Raw genomic sequence first — 27,480 nt, forward strand, 5'->3', positions numbered from 1 at the left:
GGGGCAAGGCCAGGCTGCCCCCTGGGTTTGGGCCTCTCCCACGGTGAGGGAAGGACCCGACGGGCAGGGCCAGGGCCCCCCGTCTCGGTGCGGCGCCCCGAGGTGCTCAGTGCCTCCCGCGGCCCCGCGCGCGCGGGGGGGATGCTGGCGCCTGCCGTGGTGACCCCCGTCCTCGGTGGCAGCGGAGGCCACCCGAGCTCGTGGCCTGTGTGGGCCCCGTCTGGGCCGGGAGCCCGCGAGGGGCCGGGGCAGAGGTGGGTCCCCCGTGCCGGGGGAAAGGAGACACGTGCAGAGCCTGGTGCCTTATAAAAGAGATGATTAACTCCGTGTTGGGAATTGCTTTAATTAATCGGCTGCACGCTGAAGGTGGGATGCGGGGCCAGTCCCGCCTGGGCTGGGCAAACAGCCGGAGAGCCCGTTTTTTCAGCCATCGTGGGCTCTGTTTGGGAAGTTAATGCACCTTTGCAACCGCATCCCCACGCCTGAGGCCTCCGAGCTCTTCCCTGCCAGGACGGCTGGAGCCGGGGAGGCGAAGTGCTGTTTTGTGCACGCACGGCTGACGCATGCGCGTGGGGGTAACGCTTTCGCACCAGCCACAGGGGTTAGGCCTGTCTCATCCCGCAACATGAGCCTCTGGCTTCACCCTTAGCCCTCGATCCCAGGAAAACAGCGGGGAAAATTCTGGGACAAAATGTGCTTGGAGGGTGCTTGGGTGGATGTTTCCTGCAGAGAGCGGAACGGAGCGAACAAATAACAACCCGTCCGTTATTAGGAACAAGGAGAAACCCCAGCGGTGCCGCTTCAGGCGTCCCGGCGGTCGCTGCGCTCACTGAAACGGGCAGCTCCGCAAAAATTCACGCGCGTCGCAGAGAAGAACCGGGGCTAGAGAAAGAGCCCTGCAAATACACGTGGCCCTCGACTTCGGCGAGGAGGTTTTCAGACACATTTTGCTCTTGCGGGGTTTGATCTGCGGCTCCATCAGTTGCAGCAACATGCAGTCCTGGCCAGCACGGGCTGAGGGTGTTGTCATTTATTTCCATGATCTAACTGTGATGAACGTCTAAACGACAACGGCGATTGCCGGCATGAAAAACTTGCTCCTTATTTCACAAAATTTATTTCACAAAAAAAGGACTTGCAGAGCATTCGCTGTGAGAGCCTCTGCAGTCACAGCCAAGAACACTGAAAACCACCTTGGTTTCTTGATGGACACATTGGCTTTTTCAGCAGCCTGCAAGAACGTTTGGAAGGTGCCATGGCCAAAGAGGGGATTCAAATTGCAAATAAATGGATAAAGCAGGAAGGAGGACTGATCGGAGAAGTGTCCTATGCACGGTTACCTGGGAAATCACTGGGGCAGAATAGGACAACCGTGCCCTGAAGAACGTGAACAACACGGAAAAGATGGGTTTAAAATGGTGAAAGGAGCAGCTAAAGGAGACAAAGGTTAAAACCTAAAGACGAAGCTTGAAAAACTTCCCTCGATCTTTCGTTTCTGCGGTGGAGCCATCCCACGGAAGAGCGGTAAACCCCAGCCGCTTCCGGCTGGAGAGGGACACGTGCAGCAAACCAGGTGATATCCCCATGTGTTTAGCAGGGCGACCGCTTCACTTTTGACGACTGTGGCTTTTGAAGACCGTGGCCTGCTTTTTAAAAGAGGAAAACGGCATGGAAGAGCGCACGATACTGCTGTTGCCGGGAAGGAGCCGTTCAGTGGCCGCTCCGGGGGGGGCTTCACTCGGGATGCAAAGGGCTTCAGCTCCTCACGGCATCTGCTCTTTTGCTTGGCTTTGGAAATGCACCAAATAGGAATCGGAGTGTCCCCAGTTGGGAAAGGACGGGGAGAAGCAGAGCTTGTCCAAGCAGGGGAGAAAATCAGAGCGACGCTCGCGGCGAATACGGTGACCCGCGCCTGCGTTAGAGGTTCGCTTCGGGACGCTTAGCGAGCTGCGGCGCCGAGATGCCAGCGGTGCCCGAACCCTGGGCCGAGCGGCTGGGGAAGGCGGCCGGAGCCCTGGAACGCGCCGGCCCTCGCAAAGGTTGCCCGGGCGAAGGGCTCCCGCGGGCGGCCGGCGCGTGCCGCGGAGCGGGGCCGCCATGGAGTACCGCCACAAAGTCACCCAGCATTTGGCCGGCTACTACCTGAACGGCTGCCAGCACTGGAAGCCACCGTTTCACTGCCGGCTTTTCCAGCACCGCTGGTAATTTTGGGCTGTGCGAGGAGGGGGGGGCGCTTGCTGGCAATGCCCGGCACCCTGAAACTGGCCGTGCCACGAAGAGCGCGGGCTGGGGAGCGCCTGCCGTCCCCGGATCCACGTCCCACCTTGCGCTCCCGGTGCGAGGCAGCTCCCGGTCCTGTCCGCCTGTCCCAAGCTGTCCCCCCCCCCCCCCCCGCTCCGATAGGAACCTGCTGCCCGTGACGGTTCTGCTCTGCCCACGGCTGCGGCTGGAGCCCGGGGCTTCGCCCTGCCGCGTCTGCCTGGACCGTCTGAAGCAGCTGAGCAGGAGGCACCGGCTGCTCCTCTGCGTGGAGGCCCGCAGCGGAGGTGAGCGGCGGGCGCTCCCCGGCTCCCAGCTGGGGCTCCTGCCCGCCACCGTCTCCTTCGCGCGGGCCAGCAAAAGCCCATTTCCCCTTGTGGCCTTCCTTCTCCCGCTGGCGCCTCTGCGACTCCCGTGCCCGTGGCACGGCGTCCCCGAGGTCACGGGCGAAGTGAGGCGGCAGGAGGTGACGGATGGAGATCACCTCGCCTGCCACATGGAGATCAGGGCGTCTTGCCCCTCCACCGTGGTCTTCTGCTAGCGGTGGGCTTGGGTCAAGTGCCCGCTCTCGGGGGCAGGCGCAACGCCCGAGCGAGCGGCTTTCCGATCCCCGCTGGCCGCGGCGTCCCCGCGGGCCTGTGCCGGGCGTCTCCTGCTCGCGGGCGAGGCGGAGAGGTCGGCACCTTCGCAAACGGCAGCCGCTCGCGGCCGCCCGGCTGCCAGAGACACGTTGCCAAGGCTGGGACCCGAGGGGAAGTTGCGCTCTACCCTCAAACTGGATCAGCCCGGAGCTGCTCAGAAGACGAGCCCCCGTGCTCCAGACCCGCCTGCGACACCGGCGGGGGCCTGGGGGCGCCGGGAGCCCCGCGCTGGCCCCGTGTCACCGCTTCCTGCGCCCTTCCTCCAGACCGCCGAGCCGCCGCGTGGAGCCGGCCGCCCCCCTGCGTCGGCGCCGACGGCCCCGGGCCCGCTGCCGACCCCTCGCCCAGCCCCCGGCACCGCGAGGACGCCGCTGCAGCCCGCGCCCGAGGACGGGAGACCCTTCGGCCGGGCGCGCGAGGTGCCCGTCCTCCTGGGAATGGCCCCACGCTGCCGGGAGCGGCGATTTGCCCCGGGTTGGAAGCGGCAGAGCCGTGAGGACGCCCCGTCGCGAGCGGTTCGTAGGCCGGCGTGCCGCTCGCAGGCTCGGCGAGGAGACAGGTCCCGCTCCCGCCTGCTGGGCGACGCTGGACGTGGCCCTCCTTTCCCTGACTGTCCTTAAGGCTCCCAAAGCTCTTGGGCCTCCAGGGTGAAGGTCTCCTCTAGGAAGGGCTCAGCGTTTCGCGATTTTTCCCTCTTTTCTTCTGAAGGTGCAGATCACCAAACCGGGAAAAAGCCCTGGCTTCAGAGCAAAAACCCGTTCAGCAGGATGATGGATTTGAAGAGTGAAGTCAATGTAAGCTGTTACTATCTTTAACAAGCCCTTCACCTCCTTTCTAAGAAGTCTAGATTGGAAAAAATGAATTACTGGCAGGGTAATACCCTCCTTCCGAGTACTATGTAGCTTGGAAGGTAGCATGGGAAAGGTTATGCATCCCACCCCCAAGATTATTTCCCTTAGGCAAAAAAAAAGTCCTTTTTCCAATTATTTCCAGCCCTGCCAAGTGGGAGAAAACCCACAGTGTGTGTTTGCACTGGGACAGCCCAGTGTGAACACAACACTGACAGCTCCGGAGCCTCTCGGGATACGCACCGCAGAGGGTGGGGGGTCTTTAACACCAGCATCAACACACTTTAAGCATGTTTATGCTAAAATTGCTGCTGAAAGAGTTGGTGTAATCCTCTGCCACCCAGGCTGCTCATTCCTACCCTCAGGCAATACAAGCATTTGTGCAGCTTTATCGTAGAATCACTGCGTAATTTCACTTGGAAGAGACCCCAACCGTCTGCTGAATGCAGGGCCAACTTCGGAGCTAGACCAGGTTGCCGAGGCTGCGGCCAGCTGAGTTTTGAATATCTCCAAGGATGGAGACCCCACTGTTTGACCCCCCACATCATGAAAATTTTTTTCCTTTTATTGGACAACTTGTGTCCTTTGCTTCTTGTTCTTTCACTTGCACCTTCAAGAAGAGTCCGGCTCCATCTTCTCTATAACTTCTCTTTAAAGACAAGAATCTTCTCTTAGTCTTCTGTCCTCCAGGCTGAACAAGCTCTCTCCTTTGCACATAGCATGTTCCAGCCTCCTAACCATCCTCGTGGCCCTCCACTCGACTCTGCGGTTTGTCAACACCTCCCTTGCGCTGGGGGGTCCAGACCTGGACTCAGAGTCCAGATGTAGCCTCAGGAGTAAAGACCTGCTGGTTATGTTCTTGCCAGCACAGCCCAGTATGCAGCTGGCCCTCTTTGCCGCAAGGTCAACCCAGAGCTGCTTCCTGACCATCAGCCCCCAGCCTGTACCACTGCTTGGGATTATTCTGTCCCAGGCCAGGACTTTGCATTTGTCTTTCTTGAATTTTATCATGAAACAGATTGGAGGGCTGATTTAAAATAAAACCATTTTTGCTAGCTTAATTGAACCCACCTCAGTTTCCCGGTGTGGTTTTAGCAGGCGCTTGGGATGGCACAGAGAAGCGGGGAACGTGCCAGGCTACAGAGCGCAGGGAACAACACCAGACATTGATTCAGAAAATATCAAAGCAGCCTCCCTAGCTTGAAATCTAATCAACTCCCAGTCCAAGGAATTAAAGATAGCAAGTGACTGGGATTTCAGCTTTCCTTTTAACTGTTGTTTTTCCCTGGTTGCCTCAGAAAAAGCAGGAGGAACAAACTAAAGAGAGCAAAGCCATGAGCTCTCCTGCTTTCTGCTTCTACCAGCTAAACAAGCTGCAAAAAAGTTCTGCATTGCCTGTGTACAGAGAGCCCAAGGCAGGCAAAGGAGCCAAGACGGGCCAGCGAGGGCCCCGGGCCACAAGCAGAGCTGCCTAAGACGACACCCCGTGCTGCAAAGGAACAGAGAGACCCAAGACCATTTGTGGGCAAAACCTCATGGGTTCTGCAGGGAGCTGCTCTGCACTGTGATTTCTGGGGCACATTTGGGTCCAGCTTTGGTTACTCTTGCCTCAGGAGAGGGGAGGGAGGTTCAGGCTCTTCCCTCCACAGTAACAGAGGATGAAAACCTTTCCGCACTAGTCATGGGCTGCGATGTGCCATATGAAAATGCTTGCCACGGTTGTTCACTTTGATAAAAACAAAATTTTCTGTAAAAAAATTCCTTCATTTCACTACAGCCAGACCTCAACCGCCGGGGCACCCCAGTGACCACAGCAGCGTACCCGAGTTTCGTCAGGGAAGACAGGACAAAACTGAATTTCCTCAGAAAACGTGAGTGCACCAGTGAGCCTTAAATTCCTCCACATGCTTGTCCTCCCTCCAGCAACCACTCGTTCTCCTCTGAACTGCCAGCTCAGCCTTTCTCCAAAGATCCTGGCAACTCCCTTTGTGCATCTTTCCCTTCTGTCCACGAGCAAAATGTGAAATTTCAGAACTGCTGCTTTATTAAACACCTCAGCTGAGACAGCAGGACCGTGGTGGAAGACAGACACGGTTAGACACGAGTTTCTTTTGGCTGGCCTCTAGGCTGACCTGGCATTTTGAGTCTTGCAAGGACAGGCTAGGATACTTCATTCTCCTTCCCCTGGGTCCACCTTTGTGAAGTTTAACCTGCTTTGCTGCAAGCCATTTCAACGCAGAAGCAGAACAGACATGAACCTGCAATCTTGCCAAAGCAGCAGTTTGTTTGTTGTTGAATTATATGCAGACGCAGGTGATTTCTAAAGATCCCACTGCTAACATAACATGCATTTTATGCTTCACAAGCAGTATAGGATACACTCCTAGCACATGACTCTGCTGTGTGCCAAGAGAGGCAACACTGAAGACTCAGCCCAAGCCAGTAGATCCACGCCTCTGGCTTAAGCTAGAGCAGACAAAGATTTAGTTTTCCTCAAATTGGCTCACAATTACTCTGCATCAAAGTAGCCTTCAACTACAACTGATTAGGAATTGCAGAGTGGTTTGTATACTGAGGCATAACATGTTGCTTCCATGTATTTTAGAAATAAACATTACTAAACGGTGGTCAGCACATGCAGCAAAGTAACCTCCCAGAAGCCTAACCCAGCCGCCACTGCACACCTCCTCCAGTCTGACTTGTGCTGGGATTTGGAGGCTTGAGATTTTTTTCCTCTCTCGTTTCACAGGAGCTCCAGGTCATTCAGCACCTAGCTCGTATGACACAACTGCAGCCTCTTCCCAAGCGCAGCCAGCTTCACCCTCCTGCTACATTGGCTTTTTCCTGCAAGAGACTCTGAGACAGTCAGACCCAGGTAAATAATCAAGCCCCCTTTCAATGAGTTCTAGCATCCCTGCTAGTTCCTGTACCACACTTGTTCCTACACTCTCCAAGAAACAGTAGCAGAACCCCACCACACCACCATTAATGCAGTGCACACCACCTTAGGGCATCCTGTTTGCTAGGGTAGAGCTCCAGCCAGGAAGTTTTCCTCTAAGGCTGTAAATATTGCCTAAAAAGAACAATTTTCAGTTATTTGTGACAGTGAAGAGGCAGTGGCAGGAAAAAAAGCTGATCAACTACTGTCACTGCTTTGTAGAGGAGGAAAACATACCTCGCAGAACATTTTTCCGAGTACCAAAGCTAATATAGCTCAGTATCTTGGGAAGAACTTGATTTTATTTTCCCTTGGAAAATGTGTCTAAATTAACTTTCCTGACTAGTGCCCTCCCCGGGAAGCTCTGTTAGTGCCGAAGTAGACAGGCCTTTTAGCAACACCTCAGAGTCAAGCATTCTTAGTACCAGGATAATTTCACTTCTAATAGAGCTTTCCACAACCTCTTCCATTGCACTGTGCTGCCCCAAGAGACCCACCCCCCACAGCTTTTGCTGGAAACCGAACAAGGTTTCCCCAGTGTCTTTGGAGAACTCAGGTGCCACCCACATCTATCAGTGTCACTGTAGCAGGCAGACAGTTTTCAAGTTTGATAACCAAGTATCAAATAGTCTCTTAAGTGCAATGATTTCCCAGTATCAGGCCTGAAACACACAGGAACTTCTCCAGAAAGAGAAAAGTTGGTTAAGTATGTAGCAGCTGAGCTTAGAAGAGGATCCTAACACTTAATTGGATGAAGTCATTTGGATCAGATCCCTGTAGATGGTGGATTGTGTTTGCAGGTCCCTTCCTTTAGAAAGGAGTTTCACCAATCAGCCACCCTGATTTTGAAGAAGCAAGGCTAAACCTTTGTTTATTCTTACCATGCTTTTCAGTATCTGCACTTACACAAAGATCCATACTGCAAGGGGGCAGGACAGCTCTTACCAAGAGGTTCAATATCCTCAGGGTAACAAGTTGCCCTTCCTTCAGGAAGATGCTGTTAGCCTGACACCAAATTCCTTTTACCTACTGCAAGCAGCAGTTAACAGCAGGTTAAGTACAAGCTGACACTCCTGTCCAGCGCAGTCAATTCGCAGAAGCAGCCAAAATATTCACTGCTGAACACAAGTTCTGTGGCTCAGCCAGGTTTTAGGATCTGGGCATATCAGACACTTATCTAGGAGCAGATGATGTGACTTGTGTAAACACTGGTGTGGGATTTCTATAACCTCCCCTCATACCCATAGAGACACTTATATTGCATTTGCTTTCAGAGGGTGCACCAGGACCTGGAGGATATGATGTAGAGAACTGCTATATAGCTTTTTTTACCCAGCTCTGCCAGTATCAACATTGAAGAAATCCAGAGACCCAAGAGACATGAAACTGGGCCCTTTACAACTCTAAGACTGGTTAGACGACAGGATTTCATCCCTAATCGAGGGACTCGCTCTACTTCAGCGGCAAAGAAAGCACAAGAGACAAATGCAGCTCAAAGTCAACATTGTGGGTACTTGGCCTTGGTCACCAGAGGAAAATCAAAAATCTCTGCTTAGCAGCAGGAGAAAAAGCTGGACAAAGAATCAGATCTGTTCTACAACAGAAAAAAAAACTCAGAATGCCATCAAGCCAGAGGTTCCTACTAATACTGACAGGGCTAAAGGCAAGGCCAGACTACCTACTGTTAGGTTCATAAAGTGATTCTGTCCTAGCTCTTGAAGTCCCTGGGAATGCTGGCTGAACAGTTACACACGTGAGGATGACAGGCCTGAGCACTCAGCCACACCTAAGGTTTCGTTTAAAACTGGTACTTGTCAAAGCCATTTCATCCCACAGGCACATATTGCTATTCTAACACAGGGTTATGGAGGCAGACTGCCCGCATAGTTATTTTCAAGCCTCAGTAACATCACTTGTCAGCAGCTGGGAGACGGAAGCAGCGTGAATTTGTGTCCTGGCCTTTTAGCATCAGGGGAAGATGCACCTGTCAGCACAGCACTTACCCTAATGCAAGGCTAATTCTTGCTGCTGTCAGAGCTGCGCATTTGGCGCTGGCATCTCTGCTTCTGACTCCTGCAACACTTCCGTAAGCTCAGTGTTGCTGCAAGGAAATGATCTCCGGGCGGCAAATTAGCAAACGGGAAATACATGCAACTTTAAGCTTTAAGAACTCCTATCACCTTAGTACAGCTGCACAGGGCAGAGGAACCCCAGTCAGGGCCCACTGTTCATGCAGCACCAGACAAGGACAAATTAAGCCAGTCACTTTATTCGCAGACAACTAGGTGTTTTATTAAGTATTTAAGCTGTTACAAAAAAACCTTAGTGAACCTTCGTATGGCGACTTCTGCAGTCTTAGCTCTGTTGAAAGAAGCAAATATAGCTCATTAGTCAAGAGCCCTTTACTAATAACCAAACAAAGCAGTTTCAGCCAGAGATGGATACTTACAGCCGGGCACTCAATCGCACCATTATTGATGTCATCGATGATGTCATGTGGGTGCCTGCCATCAATGCTACAGCCCACAGACTGGGCAGTCCCCAGAATCTCCTTAATTGTCCCTGCAGTGGGAAGACAGCTTGTCAGTGCCTCACAGATGCCTTTTACCACAGAAACACTGATATTTTCCAGTGCCACAGAGGTATTTCAGTTGTGGCACTCGGATCTTGCTCACAGGAGTTTCTCCATTCTGCCTGGAGACCATCTGATGGACTTCCTGGGATGTGGGAAGTCCCTTTAAGACTCCTCACCTCACATTCAGGTTTTACTTTCAGACTGTAAAATTGTACTTTTACTTTCTTGCAGCTCAGATCTCCTCAAACCTCAAGAACAAGTAGAGAACTCAATTCCTAACACTCCTTCAGTTGTCCCTTATTCCCTCTCCTCGAGGTTTGCAGGCTGTAGCCACAGGGTTCACAAGTGGACAGCAAGCAGCTTTTAAGCCAGGTCTAGAGCACTGCTTTCCAAAGAACACACCAGAAAAACACTCTTCTGTTACAACTAAGTTAACTAATGCCCAGGTGGATGGTGCCTATTACCCACCTCATACGGTGACACAAGTAGGTTCTGTGGCCAGGTCAGGAATACCGAGTTAAGTCCTGCCTTGTTTCTTTTTCCCATCCTGTACTACCACAGAAGACAGGCTGGCTGCTCGCTGCCAGGACAAGGTTGTTCACACAGTGCTAGAGCCAACACTTCAGTGTAAGTAGACAAGCTACATGAGGAGCTTCACCACCACAATGTGGTTATGAGGGACACACCCCCATCCCCCCCCCCAAAAAAACTCCAAACCCTCACACATACACAAACCAGAACCAGCCCAGACACTCAGATCAAGCCAAGAGCTCGGTACAAGTTCATAAGAGTAGTACCTACCTGAGAGCTCTCGAGCCAGGGACCTGTGTCTCATCTGCCGTGCAATGTTCACTATTTCATCAAAGCTGACACTGCCACTGTGCTTAACTGTGGGGAGAAAAGGCCACAGCACCAGTAAGTTCACGTAAGTACAGGGCATGTTAAGCCCCCCATACTTCAGAGAAACACCCACTCCCAGCACTTAAAGCATATGGTGACTGGAGAAGTGACAACTACAGCAGGACTGCAATCAGCACTTGTGTTCCCAAACTTCGGCACAAAGTTACCCACCACGAGAAGAATAACTCTGTTTCCTAAGTTGGCATCTTCTGTCAGCTCACCTCTGGATTGTACTAGTCACTGCATTACCAGACAGGTACAGTGGCGGGTGGCTAGTCTGCTCAATCTTTAAACAAGAAATTCTGCTTTGCTGGCGTACAAGCTGTTGTTTCTACTCCAACATTTAAGGGATTCCTGCTGCCCAAGACCCAGCCCCATGACACTTGCTTGTCAGTTTATGCTGAATAATTTAGAGGCAGGTAAACCCCTCTTAACCCCAAATAATGTTTAGAACCAAAGCCAGGTGACAACTTACTGTTTTTCTGCTTCTTCCTATCACGGGGAGGCTCCTTCAGAGCTTTGATAATCAGAGCAGAGGCAGAAGGAACAACCTCAATCTAGATGAGAAGAGATGCATTTTTTTCCCCCCTTCTAAGCAGGATTAGGCAGTGAATGAAGATACTTCACAACCTAGCAGGCAGCCCCTGGAGAGCCACTCGCCAGAGAACTGCCACCTCAGTTAGCTCGTTGAATACATTACAAGCACAGAAAGGGGTTTGTGTATGAGAACTTGTTCCCAGCCTTTCGGCACAGGTCTCTTCACAAACAGAAGAGGACTGCTTCCTGGACTGGGGGTTCCTCTTAGCTCACCACTGGAATATACCAGCCACTGAATTCAAGACAGGTATAGTGGCAGGTGGCTACAGAATTAGTTAAGGGGGTTTTCTGCGATGTCTACATTGCTTGACACAGTGCTTTCCTGGTCAAGTGCTTTGTAAAAGAAACAATTATTCTACAACAAGACAAAAAATTAGCTTCTTCACATCGACAGGTCTCTGCCCATCACTGGGGCAGGGTTTCCCAGCTGGAAACCTTCAGCTTGGCATGCTCCAAGCTTTATACCTGTACACAGCTGCTACCGATTCAGGCCAGAGGCACTCAGAAAGATCAAACAAATCTTTTTTTTTTTTTCTGTAAGGTCTTTTCCAGAAGACCCCCACGCAGCAAACCGCGTGGAACTCATTTTATCTACCTCGGAAGGATGAAGGGCTGAGTCGACCCTGCCGGGATTTAGGCTCGTGGTTCTCGCAAGCAGAGGTATTTCAAGCTTGCACCACTAAGCCATCCCTTATGGCATTAAGTACCTGAGCTTGCCTGTTCTGGATGGTCAGCTTCACCGTGATCCTCAGCCCCTTCCAGTCACCCGTGGCCTTGGCAATGTCATCACCAACCTTTTTGGGAGACTGAAAACGGACACGTTATGTCACCAAAAAAAAATCACTCGGGTCAAAGGAAGCACAGCAATTCCCACAGGACACTGTACCCCAGATTCGGCTTTAACGTGATTTCTTTTGTGGTGGTTAGAAGCACCGAACACCACTGTGGTTTCCCGCAGCCCCACGCAGGCAGGAGCGGCGGAGGGCGCCGGTCAGGCCGCGCTGAAGCCTCCCCAAAAGCAGCGCCCCCCCCCCTCCCGCAACCGCCCCCCCCGGGCCCGGGGAAGGCGCCGCCCCTCGCCCGCGCCGCCACCGCGCTACGTACCAGACCGAGGGGGCCGATCTTGGGGGCCAGGGCGGAGGTGGCGCCGACCTCGCCGCCGGTGCAGCGCAGGTACACTGCGGGACAAAGCGCCGCCGTCAGCCGCCGCCCCGCCAGCCATCCCCCCCCCCCGCCCTCCCCGCGCGCCGCCGCCCCCCGCCGCCCCGCACGTACCAACTTTGATCTCGTTGGGGTCGAACTTGGGCGGCATGGCGGCGGCGCCGGGCGCGGATGGCGGCGGATGCGGGCGGCAACAGCCTCGCGATGCGGCGGCGGATGGCGGAGAGGCGGGGGGCGGCGCGCGGGCGGCGGATATAGCGGCCGAGATCTCGCGAGGCGGCGGCGCGCGGGCCACGCCCCCGCCGCCATGTCGGGCGCGGGCGGCGCCATGTCGGGTGTGGGCAAGCCGGCTGGGGCCGGCCGCCGCGCGGAGGGGCGGCCTCGCCGCCTGGGGGCGCACGAGTGCTGCGAGACGCCGGGCGCGGTTCTATGGTTGGGGAGTGAGGCGCTCTGACCTCCTCTCGTTGGTCCCGGCGGCTGGGGCGGGCTGGGAAGCTGCGGGTGTGCTCGTCAGGGGAGAGGAGCTGCTGCCGTTCGGTGCGGCTGCCGCTCGGTGCTGCTGCCTTTCCCAGAGCAGCCCAATTTTGTCTGATAAAAGAATAAAGGAAAGGAGAACCAAGAAAGTACTGGGAAAACATTTGGAAGCTTTGGGAAAACCGGAAGGGGAACACTGGAGGGAATTCCTAAGAGAAGAAAACGAGAATAGTGAAAATAAGGAAAAGAATTGAGAGACAGAGGAAGAATGTATATCTCGAACCGATGAAAAAGAGATTAGATTTGACTCGGGAGCTGCCAGGGAGGGCCTTGCCAGGAGCAGGCAGAGCCTGGTTATTGTAGGCAGGTGGTACAACATCCTGGTCAGTGTTGTGGCAGCTCACAAGCACGAAGACCAAACATGCCGCAGAAGAGGAGGTTACAAAGCTGTAGTTTGCCTTCTGTGTCCTGGGTTATTTTTGCACTGCATGTTGGCTACAGGGATTGCTGCCACCACTGGGACCACCATCGCTTGATAAGTGTCCTCTCAGTGAGCCATAGCTGCTGCCTAGGAGACGTTCGGTGACAGCTGAGTCCTTCCTGACCAGGAAGCGTCTCTGCAGGAGTCCCGCTCGCACCCCAGACACTGGCTCGCTGCTGCAGTGAGCATATTTTCCCAGAGGAAATAAAATCTTTCTTCTTTTCAGGCCCTCAACTTGTGTGTTACGGTGTCATGCCATGTTTGTAATGTCCAGAGTGTTTGAAAAACTGGGGCTTGGTTTGGGTCTTTGGGATGCTGGCATCCTTAGGGACACAGTATTCACAATTCATGAACACTCATTTACTGCAGGGTGGATGCTGTCCCAGGCACTTACAGGTAGTGCTTTAGATAGCTAGCATAAAGATTACAGCATACAAAATGTGGTGACACATTTGTGTATGTCCCAGAGGCCCTTCCCTGTGTTGACTGATGAGCCCTATTCCCACTTTTGACGATGGACTGCAGAGCCTAAAAAGCCAATGTTCTTTAGAGAAGACAACTTCTTTGTTTGCAGATTTGACATGTCTTCTCACTAAAGTAGGTTTTAACATTTAAAGCTGTTCAATCCACTCAGCAAGTCTCTGATCCTTTATCTTCTGACCCCGGTGCGGCTCTTTCCCTGTTCATCTGCTGCAGAACGTCACAAGTAGTTGTAGTGCAAGCCAGTTCCTGCTTGGTTGTGCTGAGACTTTCCTGTAGGGCTTACTGTGTGTGTCCTTCAACCTTCATAGCTTTTTGCATTTTCTTGGGTGAAAATTAAACAATGATTTTCCACTGTTCACATGACTAACAAAAGGCATGCAGCTGTAATAGAGAAAAGTAAGAAAGGATAAGAGAGTGGTAAACAAATCCTCCACAAAGAGCTAAGCATGTTCAACAAAGTTGTCACTACCTTGCTCCAAGCACCCTTTTTGTTCTTCTGGTTTCTCATCCTTAAGTTGATTTCTTCTGTCTCTGATGTCTGACCCTTGCTTATGGCTCTTGATTGCATTCCTGGTTTTCCTAACTCTAACTCCTGACAGTGAACTTCCCTTCTTGCTAAATTTTCTGAATTCTTGCTCTTACCCTATTCTTGCTCTTGCTCTCCTGGCTTGCCCTTGACCGATGAGCCTGATGACTCTTCATGGTGAGCAGAGCTCTGTGGGCCATAGAGAGCATTTGGGAATTTTAGTGGTCTGAACTTATTAAAAAGACAGAAAAGTGGGATGTCTGGGAAAGAATCATGAAACTGTTAGAACTTGATTCTAACATGCAGAACAAATTTGTTTCTAGTCCCTTCCTGCTGTGTCTCTTAGCTTGTCCCAGTGGAGTGGTTGCAGTGTATCACGTATGGTAGCAGAACAGTGAAACAGGAGAGATCTTTACTTCCTTCTGTTTGGAGTGAAATGAAAGTTAGTTGCTTGGAGATGTTTACACAAAAGTTATATCTCACTTTTACACTAGGGATTTATCTACACAAAGGCCTGTTTATTTTTTGGCATGGATCTCTGTATGCGAGAAATAGCTGTGACTATACCTAGTGGCTACATGCTTGTCCATATAGTTTGAAACCTATTTGTAGATGCTTAACACTGGCAAAAAACTGGCAAAAAAAACATTCTTTTTTGGATGGTTCACAACCACACAGGAGCTTTGCTGAGCAGTAAGTAAACTGCATTATTTTATATATCTATCTATATATAAATGGCACTGTGCCATTTACCGGTGAACAGTATTGAGTCTTTTGTGTTGGTTTTAAAATTACATGGTAAAATGTTGTTAAAAAAAGTCATTGTGAAATGAAACTTCCAGTGCAAACTTCATAGAGTCCTGGTAACATATCTCACTTTGGGCTTTTGGCAGCTGTAGTTCCCTGCCTGGGTCCACCCTCTTTGCTCTGCAGCGCTGGTCATGGCTCCTTGGGTTCCTCATGTACTCCAGGCTCCTTGTCCAGCCAGTTCGATAGTCTCCCTTTTGGGCACACTGTCATCGTTCTGCTCTTATATCTCCCCATCTCTTCTCTATCTTACCCCAGTTTTACCACCAAGCCAGATTCAGTCACACCTGCATCAGCTGTCTTTGTGGGCCCTTGTTCACCCACCAGCAATCCCAAACCTGACTTGTTCCGTGCTGCTGGGTTTTGCCCACATCTCTCATGCAGTCTCAGACTGGCCCCGCTTCCTCCTTGATCTTATTGCTTAGCTGGTCCCAGTCTCTTCTTCTCAGCACCCCAGCTACTTCCCATCTCATTACCAGCTGGTCTCCCTGTTTCTTGTCCAGCTGCAGCTTTCTGCCTTTCCCCCTATATCCACTGACTCACTCGCTCTTTCTCCCCTACCAGTTCAAAGTCCTCTTCCAGAACTGATTCTCGTTTCTGTAGCCCTTTCACCCACCTCCAGTGCTGATTTCACAAGACATTTTAAGGCAATCCACTCTTTTCTCTCTCTGGTTCAGCTTCTCTTCCCTTTACACGTGAATCAGCTGGCTTCTTTGGCGTCTGTCCAGTTGAGTTAACAGAAAAACATTTCCTAGCTCTCAATCCCATAGTGACCCAGAACAACCATTTCAGGGAAGACCTGACTGCCCTGTAATCACGGGATGGAGTATAGCAGCCTGATCACGTGGATGACTCTAAAGGGCAGTAGAAGCTTGGTTAGAGGCTGGAGATATCCAGCCTGGGTGAAGATCGTAAATGCCAAGTAGTTCACCCCTGCATGTGGCTAGGGCAGCAGCAATCAGCTCTGGTTTGTGGTCAGAGTTTTTATGTATTTAGGTATTTTTGGCTTTGCAGGCAGTTATGAAACTAATGGGAATTGATTTAGCTTTGTAAGCCTATAAAAATCCGGTTTTAAGCTATTAGATATTTAAGCAGAATCTCTTCACCTCACCGCATGACTAAAATTGGGCAAGTGTTCCTGCGCGACTCTGTTTCTGTCTAGAAAGCAAATGAATCCGGTGTTTTGTTAGCTTGAGACAAACCCTACCCTAATATTCAAGGTCATAGCTGGTAACAGTGGAGCTGAGAAGCAAAGTGAGTCTTTCTCAGGCAGCCCAATTCCTGTGTCCAATGTAGAATCCCAATGACTTCCCAAAATCATGCCGGGACAGGCTGTGTGCCTTGCTGGATGAGGCCCTGCTGTAGTCAGCAGTCAGGCAGTCCCTTCCAAACAGCTACCTGTATTTTGTTCCCTGTTAGGGTCTTGCCTGTCCTCACCTGTCCCGGAAGGTGAACACAGCAGTGTTGCTCTCAGTATTAGGAGCCTTTTTCACATGTCTAGCCCATCTTTATTTTGGAATATTTTACAATTGCTTCTTATTGTGCCAGAATTATCCTTGAGTTTGAATGGTTTGTCTCTGGTGCTCGATCTCTTGATACAGCTGCAGCTTTTTTTCGTTCCTGTCCTAGAGTGGACCCTCCATCCCCCAGGTCACCAGCTAGCCTTTCGCTGTATGTGTTCCATCTTGACTTAATCCATGTTGCACAGGGATGACCAAGATGTTCTACGCATCCCAGAGATACAGCAAGGCTTTTGCTACTTACATTAATACTTCTACTGTGGAGGTGTGCGGGGGTCTGCCTGTTTGATCATGCCAAAGAAAGGTCTAAACAAAGGCAATTGCTGAAATGCTGATTTTCTCCTTTTTTACTTATTAGAGCACATTTCTGTAGTCCAGGCTCCTCAGGGAACACATACTTCAGGAGGCCTCTGCCCTGATTTATGGTGATCGTTTGTGCCATTGAGATGGAGCTATAGTAAAGACTGAAGATGCTACTTTTCTTCCATAAAAAGAAACCCAGTGATGATGCTCGAAAGCATTTTGCATATCAAATGTGCCTGGTAAGCGATGCCAAGGTCTTTCCTGTTCTCGGTATCTAGTCCTGGATGCCAAATGAATCTCCTGGAGTTTTCGTTGTTAGGCACCACCTCCTGTGGGGCTGGAAAGGGAGAGCTTAATCTGTCTATTCTAGAATTAGTTCTGTATTGCATATGCTTAGTTTATGATCAGGATTTCCAGTCCTGAAAACTCAATGGAGACAGCAGCACAAGCAGGCTTTATTGCCTTATACAGCATCATTTATTTAAAAACTAATTCCAGAGACACGATGCTGCTCACAGTGAGACTTGTCCGGTTTCATTGCTGTTAGGGCTGGCAGCCACTTTGGATGTCACTGATTTGAACATGGAAAAACACTTTTGTCCCGAAGGAATGAATACTTGATCCTTTTTAACACAGAAGAGTTGGTTCTGCAGTTCTAATGGAAGCAAAAAGGCGACAGTAGTTATTTTTGCTTCTATGTACCATTCTGAACACAAAAGAAGGTAGATCTGCTGGTTGGGATGTGCCGGTCATACAGCAGGTTCTTCACAGGCTGGAATGGTGCTGCTGTTGCTCATAGGAAGTGACTCTCAGGTGCCTGAGAACCTGTCATTTCATTTGCTTTTTATCAAAACTGCAGAATTAAGATGTGCTTTGGCTCTTCATGCAGGAATTCATTTATAGCACCAAAAGGGGTTTTGTCGCTGAGTTTGGTTTCCTGGTTGCTTTTGCTTGTTGCGGTCGTAGCAGCACACCCTTTGCTCCTGGTATTTTTACCTAATTGCATGGCTGCAGCAGAGAGCTGTAATTACATTTTCTGGAGAGGAGATAGTTGGGTCATTGTGCAGCAAGAGGCCGTTTGTTTCCACATGTTCTAATTCTCTAGGTGCATATCTTCTCTCTCCGGGCTAAAGAAGATGGTGCTGATGGCAGTCTTGACGTATCAAAATGGGAACTTTCACAGCTATGGGTTTTGCAACTTGCAATATTAGCTGACAGGTCTGATTTCTCTGTCTACTTCTTCTTACCAAGATCAGATTTAGTATCATATCTATAAGCTTTGAGACAAAAATGGCCTTGTTTCTTAATGATCCACTTCAATGTCTGTTGAACACTGGCTTTCAGGATAGGACCGCTTCCCTTTTTTGTGGGAGATTGCCTGTCCAACCTGATGGTTCCACAATATTTCCATATTGGGAATCCTTTTTCATTCAACAACATGGGAAGGCAGGGTGGTCTCAGACCCTTCACCGATACTTTGGTATGACCCTTATTTTGAGACCTCATGGCCTGATTTTGCTCGTCGTAAGGGAATTTGGTTGCAAAAGGCTAACTATTTCTAATCTTAGAGCTACAAAGCCTGCCACCTGCACTTACTTTTCTGTATAAGTGAAAATCCCTGGTTCCAGACTGCTGGTTAAAGACAGAAGTCTCACTTCCAGCTTGGCTTCTTTTATGTCAGCCAAATAAATTAGAAACAAGCCAGCTGCTGGAGCGTGAGTGGTTAGTGACAAATTGCCAGGCCTTCAGAGCAGACACAGCTTTGCATTTTGGCAGCCTCTCAATCCTGTTAAGCCCAAGCCCATTTCTGTCTCGCTTTCAGTTTTTACTCACTGCCTCATGTTTCTAAAATGTTTGTACCTGTGTAACCTTTTGTCACAGGAAGCCTTTGCCAAGCAAGCTAATGAATACTGCGCTGCTCTGTGTTGGGAGGTTTGGGACCATCCTGGAAAGGATAGCTGTCTACTGTGCAGTATAAAATGGCTTTGCTGAGCCTTTGGGATGTTTTGTTCCAAGATCAGAAGCCAACAGCATCTTGTGTGTAGGTTTGTGAGCTGTGTGGGACAGTCTGCAAGCCAGTCTGGGTAAAAGAGTGGCAGACTGATGATGCATTGTGAACCAGCTCCATTCATAGCTGCAGCTGGTGTGAGATCCCCAGCTGCTCCTTTTGGATTGGTACCACCAAACTCCTTGTCTCACTGTTTCATTTTTTGCCTTTGTAGTTTCAAAAAAATAAAGTGAGCCATCAGTTTGGCCTTAAAATTAACTCTGAAGCTAGAGACAAGGAAACAGTTTGGCCGATGCTGGTTCTGTGCTGCAGAGCAGATCCCTGTGCTCAGGGGCCTGGCTGGCACGGGCTGAATTTGCTGGAATATCTCTTCACCGATTGCCCCTCTGCTGCAGAGGCCAGCACATGTGAAGATTCTCAGTCCTACTTGTTTCCTCCTTTTCTCGTTTAGTCCACTGCAGTGTGTTTAACTGAGGTTGCAAACTCATAGACTACATTTGTGTGATGACTAACTGAAAATGTGCATGCGCTCTTGAGTCATCTGCACAGTGAGTATTAAATCACCTAAGACCTGCACTTCTGCCTAAACCCCACAGTCTGTTCTGAGCTATGCAGAACACTGTCATATTGTGGAATCAGGAATTGTCAGATAATTCTATTATTATGTTTAAGTATTATTGTTGTATTCAGAATGCCTGTATAGGGGTATTTATATGGTGTTTCAGAAGAAGTTTGCTCTCTCCCTTATGACAAATTTGGCCGCTTGCACAATACCACACAGAGAGCAATTTTGGTAGGACTAATCCCTTCTGAGTGTGTTAGAGCTAACTTCTGTCATGAAAGATGAGATAATTCTTTCTATCTTAGCCTACCTAATCATGTTATTATTTCTCATGAAAGTACTTTGGCGCTTGTTTAGATCTCCTATTGAATGTTTGACCCTCTATGAAAATCCATTTACTATTTTGGTATTTATACGGTACTGAATAAGATATTAACCTCTAGTACACCCCACCCCCAAAATTAAATTTCAACAAATGTACTTGTTCTCAACTGCAAAGTGTCTTGTGTTCGTGTTTCAAGGGGATTTTTCCTCCTCAGGTGTTGATTATTCATACAAATAGTCATACATCTCTAGTTGTAAAGTCCTGCAACCTCCTGAGTCTCATAACCGTGAAGGTAACTGTGACTTTTAACAGTTAACTTGCAGCCCTTTTTCCTTGCATTTTAACTGCATTAAAAGACACTAGCCCAAATAAGTCCCTCGTGTCTGACTGACTGTCGTCAAGGATCAGTGACAAAATGTGAAATCTTCCTTTCCTGGGTCTGCAGATCAACCACTTCCCAAGGAGACAGAGAGCAGTTACTGAGCGGTTTGTGTGAAATCATAATCAGTCCTAGGACTCATTTATCATCTTCACAGTCCCACACATCTCCTCAACAGCTTCTCACAGTTGTGGTCAGCTTCAGCAGAAAGTCCAAGGGTTGAGTGTGTTGTGGGATGAACTCCTCTCTCTCCAGGGTGGAGCCTTCTGTCTCCTTCAGTGGTGGGTCATTTGAATCTGAACCAAGCTGGCAGTGGGTGACAGTGTGTGACAGAGCTGTAATGTTCTAGAGATGTTGAGGGCTTTCAGCACCACCACCCTCAGGCTGTTTTTCCACAAGAAGCAGAGTCACTTCACCAGCTCACTGCCCCCCAAAGAGGCAGGTCTCCAGGCATAGTCTCCCTCTCCCTGTACCAGCACTGGTGTTGGTCCTCCCATGAAGCAGCTGAGTTCACTGGCCCTGCAGAAGACTTTTTTTTTTCTGCCAGGCTGGTTCCAAGCTTCCTGGCAGGTCAAGGGAAGCTAAGAAGCAGCAGAATTGGCTAATGTGCTGTGCTGTCAGTTGAGTCAGGCAAGAGATGGAGAAGCAGCTCTAGAAGGGAGGAACTGTAGAGAAAGAAAGTGCTTGCAAAACCTGTTCTATCACTCTGTGTAAGATAATGATGGTTTGGCAGAAGTAGTTCAGTAAATCACGCAGAGCAGATGATAGCCTGGAATGAGTTGCAGAGCAGGTCCACTAGAACCCAGAGCTCAGTTAAGTAAGCCTGTGTAACCCTTCCAGGTTTGCACATCCCTAAAATGAAGGCATCAACTGTACCCCTTTTTCTCAAACTCTTGGGCATTCTCTAACATGCGTAGTGTCATCAGTTTGGATTGCTGAAACAGAAGAAAATGGAGGGCAAGGAACTTGGAAGTACAGTTCAGTTTACTGCTGTATCCATCTGCAACATCTGGCCTCTGCCCCCAAGATTTACAGTGCCACAGTCAGATCCCTTTTTTCCTGTCTCTGGTATTTACACTGAAGGGAAGATGACTTCATGTTATGAACATTCTCCTGATAAAGAGCACAGATCAAATCTCTAACAGTGACCTCAACTGAGAAGGTCGATTCTGCATGTGAGACCACTGCTGAGGTGGTGCATGTGGGCTGGGCAGGTACAAGTGTATCTTGGTCCCTTGCCTTAGTCCCCATTGGTCACCTTGCCTTGGTTGGCAATGGCACATGGCAGTCTTTGGAGTCCTCATGTGCCCCATGACAACCCCATCCCTGTACCAGGTTATAAAAGATGATAGGTAATTTCACTCCTATGAGCACATTTCAGTTTTCTGACAGATGAACTTTCTGGGGTCCTGCTTTGAATAGGGTGCCTGGGACTAAATGGCTTCTCTCTCTCTACGCAACAAGCTGAAGGAGCTGTCTCCTACTGTGAGTGGCTTGTGGAGTCTGTGTGCTCTGAATATCAGTGAGAGCATGCTGCAAGAACTGCCACGGGGACTGGCTCACATCCGCTTGCTGGAGGTATGCACCCAGCCAGCTGTGTCTGTGTCTCCCCTTCTCAGGCTGTTTATTCCATTGTAAGCTGGTTCCCTTCCTAGTTGATCAATATGATCATAAATTTAGCATAGAAAGTGAATTGTGAGGGTTTGGGGACCACTCGTAACTAGGCTATGTGTGGTCCCTGGTGTCGAAAATTGGTTTTGCCTATTCTTCCTATTTTTGTCTTGTAGCAAGTTTCTCTTCTGATCCTTTTCTGCCATGGCTTAATCATGACAAAAATCATCCATAGGGTGTAATCCTCCAAGTACTTTTTGCCAAGACAGTCTCTGACAGCACAAATTGTGACTGTCAGCCCAGATTGACTCAGTCCTTTCCACCTAGACTGATTGTAAATGAGCAGATTAGATGTTGAGGTTTCTGCCTCAGTTGCCATGACTGATCTCTGACTCATTGCTGGCTTCCATAGATCTGTGGCTCCCTGGAGCGTATATTCAAAATGAGACAAGGATCAAGATTTTTATGGATGTGTTACCTTCTGGCTGCCAAACTTGTCCGTACTAAGCTGTGCAAATCTCAGGCAACAGGGCTGACTCAGACAGCAGCGTTCAGGATGTGAATAAACACTGTCATGTCTTGAGCACATAACATCAGGCTTCACTTCTCTTGTAGGCAATCTTTGGGACTAGGGACCTTTGCAGCTTGCTCCCCTGTGTTCAATAGAAGTGGTCTGGCACATGATTGATGTATTATCTTAGATCTAATAGAGCTAAAGGGGAAGAGGCTTCGTGAAATTCCTGTTTTCCATATCTACTTCAAAATTAACTTAGAGCTTGTCCTGAGTTTGCACCGTACTGTGAAAGCAGGCTGCAGTGGCCATTGCTTGTTCGAGGAGATAGGTCCAGGATAGGAACCCAGTAATCAATCACCTCGTTTTATATGAACAGTGTGACTTTTGTGAGGTCCATGTCATGCACCTGTATTTCTTAAAAAACAGGCTCTGTTCTAATGCGTGATAATTCTTGCAGGACCTGTGAGGAAGCACATCTAGAATTCGAAAAAAATGGAGCTGGAGGAGTTTATCATTTGCAGAGCTATGAGACCTTGAGTCCACTGATACCTGCAAGCTGGGGCATGTCACTCCAGGAACCCAATGATAAAATGTCCCCACCAGTGGTGAAATGTCAGATGGAATTGAAGAGTGTAATAAAGAAAATGAGAAATTTTAGGCTGGCAGCATCTGGTGACCAAATAAAAGCAACCTTGTCTGCCCATGGCCTGCCCAACAAAGAGCAGTGAACAGACACGCTCCTGCCTGCAAGTGCAGGGAATATAGTCCACCTTGTCTGGGTCTCCTTCATCAGCACTCCCTTTCCCATGCAGAATACTGACTTGCAAATTCATCACCTGGGCAGCTTTGGGGGACAGCCCCAGTTTGGACTTTGAGCTGTGCACATGCAGGCAGCTGTGCTTCTGCTCTGGCTTCATCTGTGATGCAGGTTTGGTTCGGGGCTAGGGAAGGAGGTTTCATATCTGCCAGCCTTCAGCTGTGCTTTGGGATACGCCTTATGGCTGTTCACCCTTGTTCGGTACCAAATTCCTCCATTCCTGGGTTCCCCGTTACCCACTTTTTCTCTTGGTTGTGCTAAGATCTCAGATCTCCCTGGCAAATATATCTTCTTACAGCCTAGCTGAGATGGATCAGAAGTTCCAGCAAATCCTGGCTTGGCAGCAACTGGATCAGAGCAAGGCCATTAGTCGGGTCTCGCAGGAGGTAAGCAGGGGGTGACCGAGGGAAAGCAACTGCACGTGAAAGGCTTGAGAGTGGCAGGGCCAGGGCACACATAGGAGTGACAGTGGCAGGGCCCAGCTGCATGCAAAAATTATTTTATAACCTTGCAGAAGTATTTGCTAAGCTTTGAGAATCTCTGGTACTTTGACAAGTTGACTCTGGTAGTTGAAAGAAAAATATATTTCATTGTTTAACCAGACACCAAATTTTCATAAAGGACAGCAGCACACACTGTGATTAGCAAAGCTGGTCAGATGATTAATACAGAGAATTTTGAGACAGAAGTCTCAGCTTTTTGGCAGGTTTTCTGGGTGACTTGAGACAAGCTGCCACCAGGAAGCATTTTTAAAGCAGCTGCTCTTTTTGAGTACCTCATTTTGAATCCGAGACTTCTGTGGCTCAGCTTTCAGAGGTGCTGGGCACCTGTGCCCTATTGCACAGACCTAATAGTCTGAGTGCTCAGTGCTGCTGAAGATGAGAGATCAGGTTCAAACAGAGCATTCAAAATGTGCATTTGAAGAACATGACTTTAACTTCTGTATCTGTCTGTAAAGAGAGTTTCATCTTTTGGGACCGTGAGATGTAAGCCGTGGCACAAATGGGACCTCCATTACACAAATTAAGCACTGTTCAAATGCTTGTACATGAGTCACTGAATGTAGCAGAGATTGTTAGTCCATTTATGGCTGCATGAACAGCTCTCACTAAGCAGGATTTTGTCTGTCCCTTAGAGTGCGATGCAGAAAGCTGCCTTTGAAGCTCTCCAAGTAGAGCAAGATCTTATGCACAGGCAGATCAGGAACCAGGTGAGTCAGCAACAAAGGAAAGAGCTCAAACCCCCCTTTGATGAGATCCTTCTGAGGAAGATCAAAGTGCTGTGAACACAGAGCAGGGTTTGAGGGAAGTGAAGAGCCCTTGTATTGTCAAGAGCTCTGTAATGCAGCACTGGGCAGTGTTGCTTAAGTTAAACTCTGGCCTCCCAGTTCCAGAGAAGAGAGTGTCAATGCAGCGTCTTAGATTCAGGGAAGTAGTGGAATTGCCATTGCTTCAATCATCTAAATGTTAATACGGACAAAGTGCTGGAGGATGGTCACTAGAGGACAGACCTGCATTGGCCCTGTAGGGATGGTCTACAATTGCAGTTGCTATTTCCTTCAGGTTGTGCACATAGCAGGGCTGCTGTTTCCACACAAGTCCACTGCATGTCCGTCTAGCACATTCACCATAAGTCATAGGTTCACCTTTTCTTTCCCATTCTTATCCAGCCTTTCTGAGCTCCATTCTGCAAAAAGTGAAATGCAATAGCAGGGCAGGAAGGAGAAGAATGAAACTGGGCTGGTGGGGAAAGCAGCAGTGGCTGATGCACGGAGATAAACAGTTGGTTTCTGACACAGTGCTCAGAGTCATTTGTCTCGATCTGTCACTAGGAGAAAGATCTCAGGTCAGGAGGTGGTGGAGAACCTTGAGAGCTTTGATATATTCAGTCATCCAATGACAGCCTCAGAGCACAAATCCCTCACACAAGCTGACAAGCTGCTTTAGAAAGACCCACGACTGCAGTGTGTTTAGCCTTTGTGCTCTGAGCAAGTCCGAGGCTGGTCAGCCCCTTCTCATTCCTGCACATTGAAGGATATGGCTCTGGGACTGCTGTATGAGTAGGTAATGAGCAAATACTTCAGCTTGTTGTCAGTGAGCTGGAGTTGATATCCCATGGTCAAACCACTCACCAGGAGTGGAGGACACTGAGCATTTTAATGTGGAGCTTTTTGTCTCTAAAACTCCCAGGCAGCTCCTCTAGAGTCCCTGAATTCCCATGCAAGTTCATCTAAATGCAGAAATCTCTTTCAGTTCATGTTCTAAAATACTGCGCCAGGGACTTTGTGCTATTAAAATAGCTGCAAGGATGGTCTTAAAGAGACTGATTTGAGCTCTGTCCATTTTGCCCGTCAGCTTGAGTTTGCAAAGCAGATGCTGTTACAGACATCAGCTGATAAAAATGCTTGTCCATCATTCTTCCAAAACCACAGCATTTTGGGTTGTGCTCATAAAACATCTGGGTCAAAAGCTCCTCCAGCTGTTGGGTTTTTGAACTTCTGTGACTTTGGGCAAGGAAAATACTTTGAGCAGGGCTATGTCCCTGAGAGCAGGGATGAGCGGATTGCCTGTCCTTGCTGCCAGCCTTGCTGGCCTGCAGCATGTCCCTGCACCTTTTCTCAAGAGCAAAGGCTGGGAACTTGCCTTCTGTTTTACAGGAAGAGGGCTTTGAGAGGCAGCTAGTGAACCTTTTAATCGAGCTGTCAGCTGAACAGTCTCTGCCAGTCTTTGTACACCATCAAATATCCTTGCGAGCTCTCGGCACCATGACTGCCAGTGACCTTGAAAAGGCATGAGACAGCAGATACACAGTGCAGGGGGACAGTGACTCTGTGCTGGGACTGAACCTGTCTTTGCTCTGAGCGTGGCTGTCCTTGTGGCTAGGCCCATGGTAGGTCTTGCTGGAAGGAGTGTTCAGTGCTCCTGTTGTAATATCTGGGTAAGGAGAGATGCTGGTGCTGCTCTGTGCCTTGTCCTAGCAGGTGAAGGCTCTCCCAGAGCACTTGCAGGGTGAGCCATACCTTGGCCATGCCTTTTGAAGTCACTCGAATGCTCTTCGTAGTGGCACACAGGGAATTTCCATAGTCCTGGCTTTGGTGCCTGAGGGACGCACTTCCCGCAGCATGGCTGGGTCTTGCCAGTGGGGCTTGAGAGTTTGCAGTGTCCCCCTGGGGACATAACTCTCCTTCTTTCTCAGTCCTCTCCCTGCTTTCCCCTCCGAAAGCTAACAGGCCTCCTCTTGCCCTGCAGATTGCCATTATGGAGACTGGCCTGCAGTGTGTAGTCCTCAAGCAAGCCCAGGAGAACCCTGACTGTGGCCAAGCTGATCTCAGGTACTGCCAGTTCTTTTCTGCCTGTCATTGGCATATCGCACACCAACAACAGGTCCCTAAGCCTTCAGTGGGGAGATCTGCCGGGCCAGATGCCTCCCCTTGTGGAGGAAAGCCATGCAAGGCTGGTGGGCAAGCAGGAGAAGAGGCAGGGCAGGGAGCATTGCCAGAGCTGGGGGCTCTGCAGAGTCAGGGTGCGTTGCCTGCATGGAGCAGGAGGTGAGACCCTGGTGCACGTGCGGTGCTGGAACAGGGAGCGAGGGCCAGCCTAGATGTGGCATTCAGCAGCGTCCAGCACATTCCCCCCATGTCTGTGTCCCCAGCCTGGCCCTGGACTGTCAGAAATGGCAATGGCTGGTTGCTAATCCCTCAAACTCCTGAACATATCCTGGCTTGAGACATTGCAGTGGGGAGGGAGGCAGGGCAGGGCCCTTACAAGCTTAGGGAAGACCTTGCTGAGTTTCCATGTGCGTCTGTTATCAAATCAGACGTATGGGAAACGCTGGGGTGCTCTCAGCCCTGACCCCTCAGGCCCATTTCACTCGTGCTTTCTTTGCACAGCACAGATGCACATGCGCAGACAGCACTGGGCTGTGCCTAGAGGAAGCAATGGAAAGCAAGGCGCTAGGCTCTATTTCCTGCTCTGTAACACCCCCAGGTGACCCTTGTCTCCTCCAGGTCCTCCTCCTCCTTCTCCTCCTGTGCTGTATTGGGGTATGGTGGTGCTGGGATGGGGCAGTGAGTGTTGCAGGGCAGTAACCTTCTCCAGGTCCTCTTCCCTCTGCCTTTTTCCCACAGGCCCAGATGATTTTCCTGCTCTGTGGGCACATGTGCTGCTGCCAGACCTGCTGTGAGTGCGAACGCACTTGCCCCCTGTGCCACATGGACATCACGCAGTGTGTCCGCCTCTTCCACGGTGGCTAGGCAGGATGGAGGCTCCTTGGAGAAGGGGAAGGCCTGGCTGCCTAGAACTGCATTCACCACCCCTTCCCAGGGTGATGCTCCTGCTCTACTCTGTAGCAGCGTTGAACAGACATGCACCCAGCATGACTAGCACTGTGCATGGCACCGGGGCTGACTGCACCCAGGCGTCTCAGGAGCCCTCCGTGTTCCCTGATGGCTTCTCAGCCTTTGCCTTGTGTTCCCTCTTCATCTGTGTCTCCCCCTCCTAACTGCCCGCCCAGGGTCCTCTTGCATGGAAGTCCTGGGTGATGGATCTGTGCAACTTGTGCTTCTCTGGCTAATATATTTGCCTTCAGAAATGCCTCTCACTCAGCAGGGACAGCTAGTGTTGTTTCTGAACCCACCTCAACTCTGCGGTTCTCCTGCTGTGGCCAGGGCACTTCTGTGCTCCTGCATCAGGCACTGTTGCCTGGAGGTGGGTGAATCCTCCCAGAGGAGAATGTGGCCGTAGACACGTGAT

At 50.1% G+C, this 27,480-nt stretch overlaps 2 protein-coding genes and 2 non-coding genes across 4 annotated transcripts; 1 reads left to right on the top strand and 3 right to left on the bottom strand.

Annotated features, from left to right (window-relative positions):
• Nucleotides 1-8,952: 8,952 nt before the first annotated feature.
• On the bottom strand, nucleotides 8,953-12,164 carry RPL12 (ribosomal protein L12). Its single transcript, XM_067309133.1, has 7 exons — nucleotides 12,034-12,164; nucleotides 11,863-11,936; nucleotides 11,466-11,564; nucleotides 10,637-10,718; nucleotides 10,063-10,149; nucleotides 9,136-9,248; nucleotides 8,953-9,047 (listed from the first exon to the last, which is right to left on the bottom strand). Exons 1-7 carry the CDS (start codon nucleotides 12,068-12,070, stop codon nucleotides 9,042-9,044), a joined length of 498 nt encoding a protein of 165 aa, XP_067165234.1. The 5' UTR covers nucleotides 12,071-12,164; the 3' UTR covers nucleotides 8,953-9,041.
• Nucleotides 10,299-10,430, bottom strand: LOC136993896 (small nucleolar RNA SNORA65). The gene has a single exon (XR_010886161.1). It is a non-coding gene; the product is annotated as a small nucleolar RNA SNORA65 (small nucleolar RNA).
• LOC136993897 (small nucleolar RNA SNORA65) lies at nucleotides 10,890-11,018 on the bottom strand. Its single transcript, XR_010886162.1, has one exon. It is a non-coding gene; the product is annotated as a small nucleolar RNA SNORA65 (small nucleolar RNA).
• Nucleotides 12,165-16,680: 4,516 nt separating the features above from the next.
• LRSAM1 (leucine rich repeat and sterile alpha motif containing 1) lies at nucleotides 16,681-27,431 on the top strand. The gene is made up of 11 exons (XM_067309377.1): nucleotides 16,681-16,752; nucleotides 17,619-17,702; nucleotides 19,623-19,700; nucleotides 21,240-21,365; nucleotides 22,370-22,374; nucleotides 22,992-23,115; nucleotides 23,865-23,939; nucleotides 25,386-25,517; nucleotides 25,978-26,060; nucleotides 26,150-26,276; nucleotides 26,856-27,431. The coding sequence occupies exons 1-11, from the start codon at nucleotides 16,681-16,683 to the stop codon at nucleotides 26,979-26,981; spliced, it is 1,032 nt and encodes a 343-aa protein (XP_067165478.1). The 3' UTR covers nucleotides 26,982-27,431.
• Nucleotides 27,432-27,480: the final 49 nt, after the last annotated feature.

This window comes from Apteryx mantelli, chromosome 21 (genome assembly GCF_036417845.1).
Source record: "Apteryx mantelli isolate bAptMan1 chromosome 21, bAptMan1.hap1, whole genome shotgun sequence".
Taxonomy (NCBI): Eukaryota; Metazoa; Chordata; class Aves; order Apterygiformes; family Apterygidae; genus Apteryx; species Apteryx mantelli.